This window comes from Pinus tabuliformis, chromosome X (genome assembly GCF_031772625.1).
Source record: "Pinus tabuliformis cultivar Carrire ecotype Pingquan chromosome X, CPIR1, whole genome shotgun sequence".
NCBI classification, from domain to species: domain Eukaryota; kingdom Viridiplantae; phylum Streptophyta; class Pinopsida; order Pinales; family Pinaceae; genus Pinus; species Pinus tabuliformis.
In genome coordinates this window covers 942,532,043-942,546,060 of record NC_142308.1, presented here as the reverse complement: position 1 = coordinate 942,546,060, position 14,018 = coordinate 942,532,043, and the positions used below count along the sequence as shown (strand labels likewise).

The 14,018-nt window shown below is 36.6% G+C and overlaps 1 protein-coding gene and 1 pseudogene across 1 annotated transcript; one reads left to right on the top strand and one right to left on the bottom strand.

Annotated features, from left to right (window-relative positions):
• The first annotated feature begins 281 nt into the window (after nt 1–281).
• Nucleotides 282–1,444, top strand: LOC149142810 (ACT domain-containing protein ACR4-like). Its single transcript, XM_089451586.1, has 3 exons — nt 282–532; nt 891–952; nt 1,095–1,444. Exons 1-3 carry the CDS (start codon nt 282–284, stop codon nt 1,442–1,444), a joined length of 663 nt encoding a protein of 220 aa, XP_089307712.1.
• Nucleotides 1,445–5,320: 3,876 nt separating this feature from the next.
• LOC149142809 (uncharacterized) lies at nt 5,321–7,637 on the bottom strand (annotated as a pseudogene).
• Between the last annotated feature and the right edge of the window lie 6,381 nt (nt 7,638–14,018).

Below are 14,018 nucleotides of genomic sequence, written 5' to 3'. Positions count from 1 at the left end.
TGCTCATTTGTCAACACAACTATCTGAAACTTTTTAGACGTGAAATTGTCTTATGTACACTCTACCATGATTGCAATTTTTTAAATCCAAAACATAGTTCAAAGTTTCGTAAACTTGTCTTTTGTTAATGACTCTGCAAAAATATTAATGATGTGATCACTTATCTTGCAATAAATAAGATTCACAATATCTTTATTTTGTCAAATAATGGGCATGAAGCCTCCACATACACTATTTTACTATGAACAAGAAGATTCACAATATCTTTATTTTGTCAAATAATGGGCATGAAGACCCTAGGTCTCAAGGCTGCCTGTGATGGTTTATTTTTGGTGGCTCGGTCTGACTTTACTTTATTTGTTGTCAATCCTCTCACTGCCAAGTTCAAACGTTTGCCAAGGATACGTCCACATGCTAGAGGCTGTGATAAATTTGTCAACTGTCTCATTGTTCATGGAACAGCTGAGCTGCAAGTTAATAGAGATTCAGGGGATTATACAGTTTATTTGTTTGGTAATTGGCAGGACAAAAGGTATTTGATGTTCTGTAAACTTGTCTGCTTTTTGATCTGGATCTCTGTTGCTCTCAATGAGCTCTCTGTTGATCTCTGTAATTGCAATCTGAATATGCACTATACGGTTTTACTATCTCATCATTATGGTTTCTTACAAGGGACTTGATTTTTCATAGGATCTTTGTTTTTTTCAAATGTTTATTTCCTAATTTGATTTTGTTAAACCAGGTATAGGTGGTTTCAGATCACATCCCTAATGGGATTAATATTGAATCTAAATTAGGTTAAAGAAGAGTTGGGGTATTTATTTCCGTTCTTTCTTTTGTGATACAAGAGTACAACATCAGGCATACTGATGGTTGCCCCGTGTATTCAGAAGCAGAGAAGCAGCGTGTGATTCAGTGCTTGGAGGCTGCCATTATACGAAGAATATCAGAGGTATGAGTCCAAGGATCGAATCCATGGTGGAAATTTATTCAAAACCCTAAGACTTGGGATTCCCGGTGCATTCAAATGTGATCCTTTTTAAATTTTAGTCAGCTTAGTGTGAGTTTTGTTGATGATATTTTATGAATTCAAGGTATGCAACTGGAACTCTGCACCAACGACCGTGTTGGGCTTCTATCGGAGGTGACTCGCATATTTAGAGAAAATGGGATGTCAGTTACAAAAGTAGAGGTGTCAACGCGGGGTGATAAGGTAGTTGATGTGTTCTATGTGACTGATACAACTGGAAACCCCGTTGATGCCAAGACAGTAGAAGTTGTTTGCCAAGAAATTGGACCTACAATATTGCAAGTAAAAGACGACTGTATACATACAAAATCTCCTCCAAGGGAACCTGCCATCCGATTCTCCCTTGGTGATCTCTTCAAATCAAAGTTAGAGCGTTTTCTCTACAGTCTTGGATTGATAAAATCCTATTCTTAGATGTTGTATTTTGGGCCTCTTGCAATGGAATTAAGTAATTGCCTTTGAAGGTTGTATGTGTGGATGATGGTTCTCTAAAAACCATCGTCGTTCATCTGTTTTCCACTGACAATTACCTTGCTAAAGATAGAAATTGGGTACAGCAATGCCAGGATCTGGAAAGCACAATACCACTGGGATTTGCCAAATATGATTTGTTGATCATTGAATAGAAGACCAGCAATGGAGAACTATTCACCACACTGGCTGAACATGGCCCTGTCATATGATGACCCAGGAATTGCGAAATTGACCTCATCATAGAGAAGTGTGCATAATTGGTAGAACTGAAAGAAGACAGTGCTAATTACAGTGGTGGTAGGAGAAAGGAACTAAATCCACCTAATTTAGAATTGCTTATACAAGTTGTACAAATTACAAGCTGATAAATAGTCTTTGTTCTACAGAATGACAACTCTTCAAACTACATAGGTAAAGACCATTGATGGATCACAGTGTTAACATAGATTCTAGTGCTTGACATAGATTCTTAGCACTTCTTGGCCTTGTAGGAAGTAAAATACTCCTTTTAGCCACTGGAGGTTTCCTTTGAAAAGTAGAAGGCATGATCCCAAGTCTATCTGCAAGAATTGGGCAGACTGATGGAGAAGGCGTTGGATACTACTGGACTTCTGGCTGAACATCTGAATTTGAAAGGAGTGTGATTTGGTAGGAGATTGGTACAGCACGAGGTGACAATTTGGGGGCAATTGCTGGTATTTTTGCTTTCCTTCATCGAATAGGAACTGCACCCCACCTTTCTGTTTAGAGATTCTTGGTCAGTGGTATGTTTTCGCTGGATCAGCTAATACAGTGCTTCCCCCTTCTTTCTTAAATCATTTGAATCCACTGGCACTTCTGATCACTTGCACTTCTTATACCGTTGTATTGATGATGTAAAATATGTAAATAATTGTATAGCAAATTCAATGGAGTTGGCCTCTGGATGATCATAGTTCATTGTTTGTGATCGACTTGACTGGGGGTTGGCCTCTGTATAGCTCTGTATCCTCTGTTTATTTATCAGCCCATAATAATAAAAGTTTATTACAAATGTGTGTGGTGCTTGTTTGTGCTACTGTTCTTTGTATTATGTTTGGCACTTTTTATGAAGTAACTGCAATAATGATACTTCAGGTATTTCGTGGCAATGTTGATTTGCTCTGTCTGATTTATAAGATTTCTGTTGTTATTTCACGGGAGGTTGCTATGTGCTATATCATCTCCAAGTGCAGCCGAGGATAGTTAACAAATCATGAACTCCTATGGAAAATGAGCTTTCAAAGGATCTAAAGAAAGTGAATTCTCAAGGAATTTATGTCTTATTTTTAAAACTAGGGTTTTAAGTATATCACAATGTTCTTTAAATGTCCTCAAGTCAATGGTAATGGTTGTTAGAGAGCCGTGGACTTACAGGAATGAAGAATAATGAATTTCAAGAAAATGTTGTGTTCAAAGATATCTTTACAGTGGCCTCTAAGCAGCTCTCTTTCATATCCTACATGAATTTGTAGACCACACTAACATCAAATAATATATCAAATCTGCTATGAATCAAGTAAATGAGGCTCTATTAGTCTTCTTGTAGAGAGTACCATTAATTTTCAAAGGCACACTCAGTCAATTTCTCTCTTGATTGATATGGTGCCAAAAATGGTTTATAGTGTTCCATCCTAAACATGTATAATGAATGGCAATTTATATTTAGGTAAATAAATATATTGTTATCCATTTGCAAAACTTGGCTTCCATAAGGAAAAATACAACACACTCAGGTTTGTAATTCTAAATATCTCTATTTATTGTTTTTTCAAACCCAAAATTAGGTTGACACTACTTCAATTTATGATTAAGTCACCAACATGTAAGTATTATCACTTGCACATTTATGATTAAGTCACCAACATGTAAGTATCATCATTTGCAAAATATAAACACTACAATCAAATTCATGATGCTTGAAACCAAAACTAATAATCAATCATTCTTATACCACACTATCGAGGCTTGCTTCAAAGTGTAAAAGGATTTCTTTAGTAGACAAACAAGATTGTGGCCCTTCTCAAAGCCTTGGGTTCCTCCATATAAATCTCCTCATTGAGAACACCATGTAAAAAAATTGCTCCATATAAATCTCCTCAGTGAGAACACCATGTAAAAAAACACTATTGACATCCAATTGATGTATGTTATAACTCTTATACAGAATGAATAATGTGTGAAAGAATAAGTAGATAAGAGTTCATATTTGCAATAGGTGCAAAGATTTCAATGTATTTAATATGAATATGATCTTGTTGAGAGAAGATTTTTGTCACGAGTAAATTTATGTTTCTCAATAACACTTGCAGATGGTAAATTTAGTCTTGTAGACCATTAGACATTTCATCACATTCTTTCTTTATGCCTGGGGAACTAAGTCTCAACTTTTATTTTTCATCAAAGGAATTGCACTCTTTAGTCATATCATTCTCCCATTTAGATTAAACTTGTGCATCTGAATGTCTATTGAGATCAATTCCTTTAGGATACATGCCATGAAAGCAACACTAACACACTATTTCTATCAAGTCTTTCTTGAGTCATTTATCGTACCTACATTAACATCGACAACTTCAATTGTCTTAGTCAACCATCGGAGAAGACAAATGTCCCTTATAGATGGAATTTTTGTATCAGATTCACCATGAGAATTCATAGTTAAATGATTAGATAAGCCATTGCTTGTAGTCAATTATATTGGAAAAGATCCACTCGAAGTGAAATCCGTTACACTAGTTGATTGCCTAGTGGAAAAGCTAGTCAATACATTAGTTAAGGTTGTATAATAATACGCTGATATAGAATTTGTCCTAATCTCAAATGCATCATTGCTTAATAATCCATATGGGGACTTTAGTTTGGCAACCCTTGGAAGTCTACTTGTTAAAAGACAACATCCCACCTGCAAATAACTTTTCATTTTATTAGAATGAACAATTTGTAGGGATTTGCCAATTTGTAGCAATTTGTAACCTTCATGGCCAACCTTCAAGCAACAAAATTTGTTACAATTAGATGATTTATCAAATAAATAATAGAGCTTCATACATGTATGATTTTTCTTTTTGCAATCATGACTCCCATCATGACCTGCCAAATTTCGGCATTCCTCCAATTCATTTCCTTGGTGTGATTCAAGAGAGCAATATGTGCACTTTTCATCGCAACAATGGTTACCCATACAAGAGTGACCAGAGGAATGGCCCTTCTCTAGAACACATCGCTAAAAACATACAGAACATTTACAAACACATACAGAGAGTCCCTGTTTCAGTTCTGCAAGTGATAAAATTTCCTCCAGTTGCAACTTTTGTACATCAGCATTCCCAGAAAATTCTGCAGTGTTGCAGTGAAGCCACTTTTCAACACGATCGCGCTGTCTATCAGACAATGCCACTAAGAAATCGAGAAATTTAGAGTGCCAAAAATCACCATTTTTGCCTCTCCTTTCCAAGACACATTCTAGTTTCGATCTGAGACAATACAATTTTTTTCCATTTGACGTAGATTCATCCAGAGCTGTAAGCTCCAAGCTAGCGTCCTGCAAATCTAGAAGAAGATCCCCAATTACCATTGGAGCGTCACTTACCTCTTCCTCTGAGTCAAATTAGCAACCTCCAAACACCGAATCATGATTAGATAAGCCATTGCTTGTAGTCAATCATGCATGGATTCATTTGACTATGAATTGGCTCTGGATAATACAAATGTATTGCATGCATTCCAAATTGTGGTCAAGGAGATTTACACTAATGTGAGCAAGAAAATGCTGAATTCAGATTCCTATAAGTCTCAATTTTCTCTCAACAGAGTTAATATTATGGATGTATATGGAGATGGGGATGGAGTGGAACCACCCAAGACAAAGAATTCTTGTTGCTGAGGATTCAGAGAAAAAGCTCCTTTGTTTCTGGGCCTTCTTCAAACAATTGTCTGTGTGTCCTTAATTGGAAGAACAAATATGCAGCATAAGCTATCAGCATGATGATGCTGCTGACTCTAGACAGTTGTAATGTTGATACAACTGCTTCACTATATGCCATAGATTGTTGAAGGGCCAAGGGTAGCATGAGACACAATGAAGCCATCATGAGAAGACTGGAGTCGATTCCAGAAATAACCTACGTCATATAGCAATACAACACCCATGGTTAGGCCCTAATGAATGAATATCATGAGCAGGTCGGACTTGTTTTGGTGGCCTAGGTTGTTAAAGAAAAACTAAAAATATATCACATGCCTTGTCAAACCGTTGTTCTTTTTTCATGTTGGCAATTCCTCCACAAAAGAGAGATGTGCCAAGCACAAAAAGTAAGCTGGAAAGCACAGAGCCTAGTAGAGAATACTTGACCACATTGGTCTTGCCATGGTAAAGTGCAAACACTGCAATGAGCATCTCTGTTGCATTTCCACATGTGGCGTTGAGCAACCCACCAACTATAGGAGAATTAATTAACAATATATTTGCATCAGTTACTTCGAAATGTCAAACACTTTCTCATATATATCAATTAGCTCATATCTTGTATCCACAAATACGAGTACATAGTCCATATACATATAAGAATCTCACTTGTTGGTCCAGTGTAGAATGCAATTTGTCTGCAACAATTTACAACAAAACATCAGATTGTAGAACCAACAAACATAATATTTTATGAAGTCACTGCACTGCAGTGACCATTCCAAGTGTATAAACAATTTCAGTACAAGGTATAGATTACACGTAACCTATGTACATATACCATGCAATTTTTCACTTACTCGGTGACAAAGCCTATACGTTCAACAAGAGGTGCAAGGCCAAGCAAACTTATGATGAACACCCAAACCTGCAAACAAAAGAATGTGGAAAGTGATGCCAGAAAAACTTACAGAAAATGTCAGAAATGATAAACTTACAAGTAGCATGAACCCTTCGTCCTTTCTATTGATAAACTTACAGAAATGATGCTACTTTCAATAAAGAGCTTGAAAGACAACTTGTTATTGTTAGATTGCTTACAATAGATGGGCTGGAGCTTCCATTTCTGGTTGCTCTGTTTCTTCCACTCAAAGAGGATGAGTTCATTTCCATCACGTATTCCTCCAACATGGCTATCTGCAACTTTCGTATCCATATTTAAATTAATGTTGTTCACAGGCCTCAGACATTGATACCTATTTCCAACATCTGCACTTAAGGTCCACAGAACAGACTACTCTGCCTTGTCATGATTATAATCTGCCAAGTATATTTGTTCAACAACATTCAACAAAAACTATGGATTAGGGGACCACCGTTGTAAACAGCTCTGTTGCAGCCCATAATGCCCAAGACCCTGGCATTCCGAAACCCTGAGTTAAGGTGGTTTATAGCATTGCAGTGAATAAGACTTCTCTACATATCCAGAGGAGAGGCTATATTAAACAATGAAACTAAAAGGAAAAGGGAAATAGAAAGTTTTACCTGGTCCCATTCTTTATCCCCGTGTTTCAGAGCATGTATGGTGGCCTTGTTCACAAAGGCAAACGCTGGGAAGCCAGCTTCATCCTTGACTCGAAGGCCCCATGAATCTACTTTGATCCATTACTGACAAAAGGTTCCATCAAACAGGGGAATAAGGATAGTGATCAATCATCAATTATTAGATGAACAAATTCTTTCAGCGAGCTTCAAATAAAGTAGCTCAAACTGATGAACATACCTGATGAGGATCATGTGGGTTTTCCAGCGCAAGCACTGCAACATCACCACGAGCAGCCAAGAAATACTCTGGGTTGGCTTCACAATGGATCTTAACTGTATGTCCTTGTGGCTCGACATTAGCCTGTGGTGGATAGAATGAACTCTGCTCACCTCGTGGTGGATGGACTCCTTGTGAAGCACCCACTGTTCAATTTACCAACAAATATTAAAAATCGGCACTCACCCAATTACGCCTGAACCTGAAGGTGACGTCCCCTGCGTGGTGAGCTGCAGAGCGGAGGAATTGCCTGGGCCGGAGTTTTGTGGTGAGCTGCAGGCGCCGAGTCGAGGAGGAAGGTGAGTGAGCTGCAGGGGCCGAGTCGTGTTGGTTGGGGGAGCAGCCCGCGGTTTAGAAATTCCTCCATTTCGAATTGGAAATGACATCAACTCTCCGCTGCGGCAATTCCAATGCCGATCCGATCTGTCAGAGAATGTCAAGATTGCCAGCTCCGATCCGATCTGTCAAGAAATGTCAGGAAATGAATGCGGAGCGGTGGACGGAGGGTGGCGGAGCTAGGGGAGGGTGGCGGAGGACGGAGGGATTGCCGACGGCCGGAGCCGGACAATTTTCTGGGCGGCGACGGAAACCGGGCAATTCCTTCGCCTAGGTAGACTACTCCAAAAAAATCAATTGTGTAAATACAAATAACACACCCTACAAAGTGATAAAATCTTGAATATTGATCAACATGAATGATTTTCCTTTCACAGTTCTTGTGTTTTGATTCTTTATGAATAGGAATTGATTCATTCAACTAAAATTGGTATTGTTGATTTTGATGGCACTTTTGTTGTCCAGCTTGATGATTGGGTGCTATGCCGAATTTACAAGAAAAATGGTCATTCTCAGAGAGTACAAGGGGTAGAACGAGATGAATCACCAAGTGCAGATGAAGTGATGGCTTCTTTGCCTGATATTGATCAGCAAAACAAACTGCAACTGCCCAAAATTGCCTCTTTCAGTGGGTTATTGGAGAGTGACGATCCTTTCATAGATGGTTTTTTAAACGATGAAGCCATGGATGGCAATGGAAACAGCAACAGACTACCTCAAGTCCAGTCGTCCAACCTCTCTCAAAACAATTTCAGCAATAACAATGACAACAATAGCGATTGTCGATATGAAGTTGTCCCAAAACAAGAAGAAATAGCAGTGGAGAATGACAACAAATTCAATTCTCTCAAGAGGACCCTCTCCTTATCATATGGGGATGATGAAACCAACCCTGCAAAGAGATTCAACAACATGCAGAAAAACTACAACTACAATGTCAACAATAATGTTTCAGCCTTGCTTAATTCAATGCAACCCAATCAAACTTTCCAACAACAAAACTTCATAAGCGCATTGAATGATAGTCAACAGAATTTCAGACTTCCCTACATTCAGAACATCCATTGGCCCACTTAAGCAAACAGAAAAAAAAGTACTTCAATTCCAGACGCACAGGTATGTGAATGTGTTTGGCCTTGATGGCAGTTATATATCATAAACAACTTTGGCTGTCCAGTCTAGGAAGACGAAGACATGCCACTGGTGAGATTGTAAACTACATAGCTGTAGATGCATATCGTTTTGGAGAGTTTCCGTGGTGGCTGCATTGGGGTTGGACCGTCCCTTTGCAAATTTGTGTAGCAATTGGCATCCTTTTTGCCACAGTTGGATGGGCAGCTATTCCAGGTTTGCTCATCATCATTCTTACTCTCATTCTAAACAAACTTCTGGCCAAAACCCTCCAGAAGTGCCAAAACTCTGGCCAAAAACTCTGCTGGCTCTAATTCTTTAGGGCATTCAGACTTCTGGATACTCTGCAGAAAAAACAACTCAATGCCTATGAAAAAAATTGCAGTGTAGCATGAAAATCAGATTATGCTTGTTTAAACTGATATAATATGCAGCTTTCATCATAAAAATAAAAATGCTAGCACATACTACTTGACACAGCATTACCATTTAGAATAACCATAATTGTCCAAAAGACATAGCTGGCACAAATGCCGCTTGAATGAAAATAACGCTGAAGCACAATTCCCATTCTAAAATCTAATTTCTGCATCCCTGTAATAAAAGTGGCATCATATAGAATGTTTCAAGATAGGTCTGCAATTAGCTAAGTAATTGGACTGTTGAGAGGCCATGATGGATGAAAGTTGTATATATTATTATTCTCCAAGGACCACGGAGCTAACTGAAATCCATTTTTATATGATTTGTGACACAGGCAGAGTTAGTCAATATTACCATACTAGGAGTAATGAGCAAGAGATGTCTCTGTGTACGATGTTGCCATGGAATATAATAGGCATAGGAACAGTGTGGGCTGGAGGACAATACAGAGCTCCTTCATGAGCCCAAGCATTTGTTTTCACCTCCTTATCAACCACCTGTGGCTTCTCTGTGTCATAAGGAATATATCCTGGCAGGGATTCAGTTCATCACAATGTGATATGGTTTAAGGTCTTCATATTTCTAGGCAAATACATTAGAATGTTGTTTGAAAAGATTAACATACCTCTCCTTAAAATTTTGTATATCAATATGGATACCTAGTTGTTGTTTGCGTGAATTCATTTGTTTAACTTCACCTTCAACTAGGCAATCTTTAAGGTATCTAAACAAGTTCAATGGATATTTATGACTACTTTTATTCTATTTCATAGCCACTTTAACCCCCGAATAGGGTTTTCGGCATGGCTTCCTCAATTCAAACTCATTATCATCGACCCTTGCTTTCAAAAAAGCCCATTCAAATTTCAATATTCTTCCACACACTATGCCTTACGGCGTTTCCTTTGCACATTAGGTGCAAATGCCAGTTTATTCTATTTCCTTAATTCAAATATCTATATCTATATATATAATCCTTATAATTTTAGCATCTCACCTCAATTTCTATTGAAACAAAATTGAAATTGAAACAACATTTATATAGTATCAAACTTATGAAAAATACTCCCGAAATATATCCATAACTCTAACTACATATAGATGAGAGCTCCTCACATTCATAACCAAAAAAGGGCCCCTTTAAGCGTGTACTTATATCCACAATTTTTTAAAGGATCTCTTTGCATGATTTTGAGAAAAGTATAGGCTTATTCTTTTGAGCTCAAAATTCATAAGAAATACAACATTCCTTTCCTTAATACGACAAAATAGATATGAAGCTTTTTGTTATAAAAAAATTGGTATTCAAATCAAATTTTCCATGAGGAAGCACTACGTAATCGACAAAATCATTCCCTTCACAAAATTTTCTATGAAAAAACATGTAATTGACAAAATCATTCTCTTGACTCAATTTTCTATGAAAAAACATGTAATCGACAAAATCATTCTCTTGATCCAGAAAAGGCCAGGCTCCGAGCATGCAAAGTGGCTTCACACATGTTCCTGAAAAAAGTGGCTTCACACAGCAAAACAAAGGAATTCAAAATATCATAAAAATAGTATTATAAATTTTTTTAAATAGAGTATTTATTTAGTTTTTTTTTATTATTAGTTTAGATCTATCGTAACACCGGATCTATCCAGCACTGAGAAGGATCAAGTCTATCGAGGTGCAAACTTATTTTTTGAGTGCAATATTTGAGGAAAGGTTTGCACCTAGAGAAATTTGATCCCTGTATAGATCCGATGTTAAGATGGATCTAGGTTGGTTTTAGTCGTGTGCAGTCATACAAAATTTGCTGAACATCTAATTATTTTGATAATTTTAAATATGCTAAATATGTCTAAGATTAATTTGGTCAATTTAATTTAAAATTTTCTTAGTTACCTTAGTTTGTTGAGATGAGAGAGACTGTTAGTAATTTGAATGTTGAAAAATGATGAAATACAAATTTTGAGTGCAAAATGTCAATGTAACAATTTTGATAGATAGAAAATGTGAATACTAAGAATATAATCAATTAGAACAAAACTTCATTGCAATCTATTTTTTTCCATTTTCTCATATCGATCATATGAAAAGAGTAGTTGGAATCATAGACCATTCAAATATTTAACTCCAGCTATTGTAGTAAACAACATGCCTTCTCTCTGTTGCTCTCTAATATTAATAGTATTTTTCTCCAAAGTCAAACATTGTGACTTATGGAGTGTTAAACCCCAAATAATTTTCAATGGTAGTTATTTTCTATTATGGCCTTTGAATGCAAAGTAATTAACAATGTTGAATGATGAAAATGGGAATAATAATAATATACCCAATTATAAATTCAAGTAAGAAAACATTTTATTTAGGATAAAAATTCAAGTATTGTATTTATGGTTGAATATTTTTTATGTGCTTACACTGAGAGAGATTGTCTTTGTTTTGAGGGTGAGAAGGAGAGACAAGGGGAGATAGAGATATATATTAGGGGGAGAGGTAGGAAGACAGAGGAAAAAACAGGGAGGTAGAAAGAGATATGGATATGGAGAGAGAAATGTTAGAGAGAGAGGAGGGGGGGAGAGAGAGGGAGGGAGAGAGAGATAGATAGATATGGAAAGAGAGTGTGTGTGTTTAGAGGTTGAGATAGATAGAGAAGGAGAAACAATGGGATATAGAGATATAGATGGAGGAGGTAGAGATGTGCTTACACTGAAATCAATACACACTATTAATCTGATTACTTTGAAATTAATGTACATCATACATCTTGTTGCATCAAATCAGAAATCAACATCTACACTAAAATCAATGCATCTAGTGAAAACAATCAGATAGAATTAGAAATCACCGTCTAAATTGAAATCAATGCATCTAGTGTAAGAAATCAAATAGGATTATAAATCAATATATACACTAAAACTAATGCATCTAATGAAAGAAATCAAATATGAGTAGAAATCAACATCTACACTGAAATCAATGCATCTAGTGTAAGGTATTAAATATGATTAGAAATCGACATCTACACTAAAATCAATGCATCTAGTGCAAGTGATCAAATAGGATTAGAAATCAAAATCGACATTGAATCAATGCATCTAGTGTAAGGTATTATATAGAATTATAAATCGACATCTACATTGAAATCAATGCATATAGTGCATGTGATCAAATAAGATTAGAAATCAACAACTACATTGAAATCAATACATCTATTTGAGTGAAAATCTAAAATATTCATGACTTTGGAGATCTAACCTCTATGTATGTATTTGTCTCTGTGAGACTCTTTCTTCTTCCCTCTCTCTCCACCTTCCATTCAGTGTCTATCTCCCTCTTCCTCCCCTTCTCTCTCTTCCCCCCCTCTCTCCCCCATCTCACTCTATTTGCCTCTCCCTAACTTTCTCTATCTTTCTCTTCTTTCCTCTCTCCCCCTGCCATCTATATTTATACGTCCCTCCATCTCTCCTTATTTGTCTCTCTATCTCAACCCCCTAAACATATGTTAGGCTCTATCTCTCCCTCCCCATATCTATCTATATATCTATCTATCTTTCCCTCTTCCTTTCCCTCTCTATCTCTTCCCCTTCTCTCTCTCTCACTGACTCTCCATATCTCCCTTGTCACTCCCTCTCCACCTTTCTCTCTTTATGTCATTCTTCCCCTTACAACTCCATCTCTCTCTCTCCTCTCTCTCAAGTCCTCTCTCTCCCCTTTTCTTCCACCTCCCTCTATCTCTGCCCCCATCATACACACACTCTCTCTCCACCCTCCAACTTTGTCACTATCTCCCTCCCTCTCTCCTTCTCTCTCTCCCCCTCTCTCCTTCTCTCTCTCCCCCTCTCTCCCCCTCCATATATATGTCTCCCTGTCTCTGTATTCCCCTTCTTTCCCTATCTTTATCCTCTCATTTTCTCTCTCTTCTCTCGTATCCTCTCTCCTTCTATCCATATTCATCTCTCTTGTCACTCCCTCCCTCTCTCCTCTTCATCTCTCTCTCTCCCTCCCTCTCTCCTCCTCATCTCTCTCTTCCTTTCTCTCTCTTGCTGTGTCACCTCTATGTCTCTCTCCCACACTTTATTCCCCCTTTGATCCCACTCTCTTTCTTAAATATGATCCCATTGTATTATATTTAAGAAAGTATTTAAATTAATAAAAAAACATAATTGGTTGTAAACTATTAAACCTATATTTTGGATAATCATGTTAAAGAAAATACAATAATAAAAAGATTAATAGAAACCCACTATCTTTCCTCTATCATTGTTAAATCACTTTGCTTGGATCCTTGGTTAAGATGCATCTATCATAGTTCTTTATAATATTATTTATATTATATAAATTTCACATATGTATATATAAAAGTATTCTCATTTTTTAATTTATTAAAACCTCCATTTAATCTTTATGAAAATATTGTTAGTAGTCATGACGATGGAGGGTTTAGATATACCTAAGAACTAATTATAACATTTTTTCTCTTAGGTTTAATTAAAAAATGTTATAAAATTAAATTAAAATAAAATATTTGTAAAATATTTTTATTTTGAAATAAGTTATTGTTTTTGGGCATGTGGTATTGATAAGCCATGGTATTGACCCATGGTATTGTAACAATTAAAAACCTAGATCCATAACATAATAATCAAAAGTCTAGATGGCCCATGGTATCGTAAAGAAACCTACTTAAAAATCAATAATATCTATGGTAAATATTCATGTTTAAAAATCTGGTCATATCATAAATATTAAGTTTTTAGCCGCTTATTAATTAAATTTATAGATGGAACACATCTATATTAAGTGTTACAAATATATTGATTACATAAAATATAATATTACAATATTATATGTTACCCAATATTTATAACCACCCCCACCTAATTGG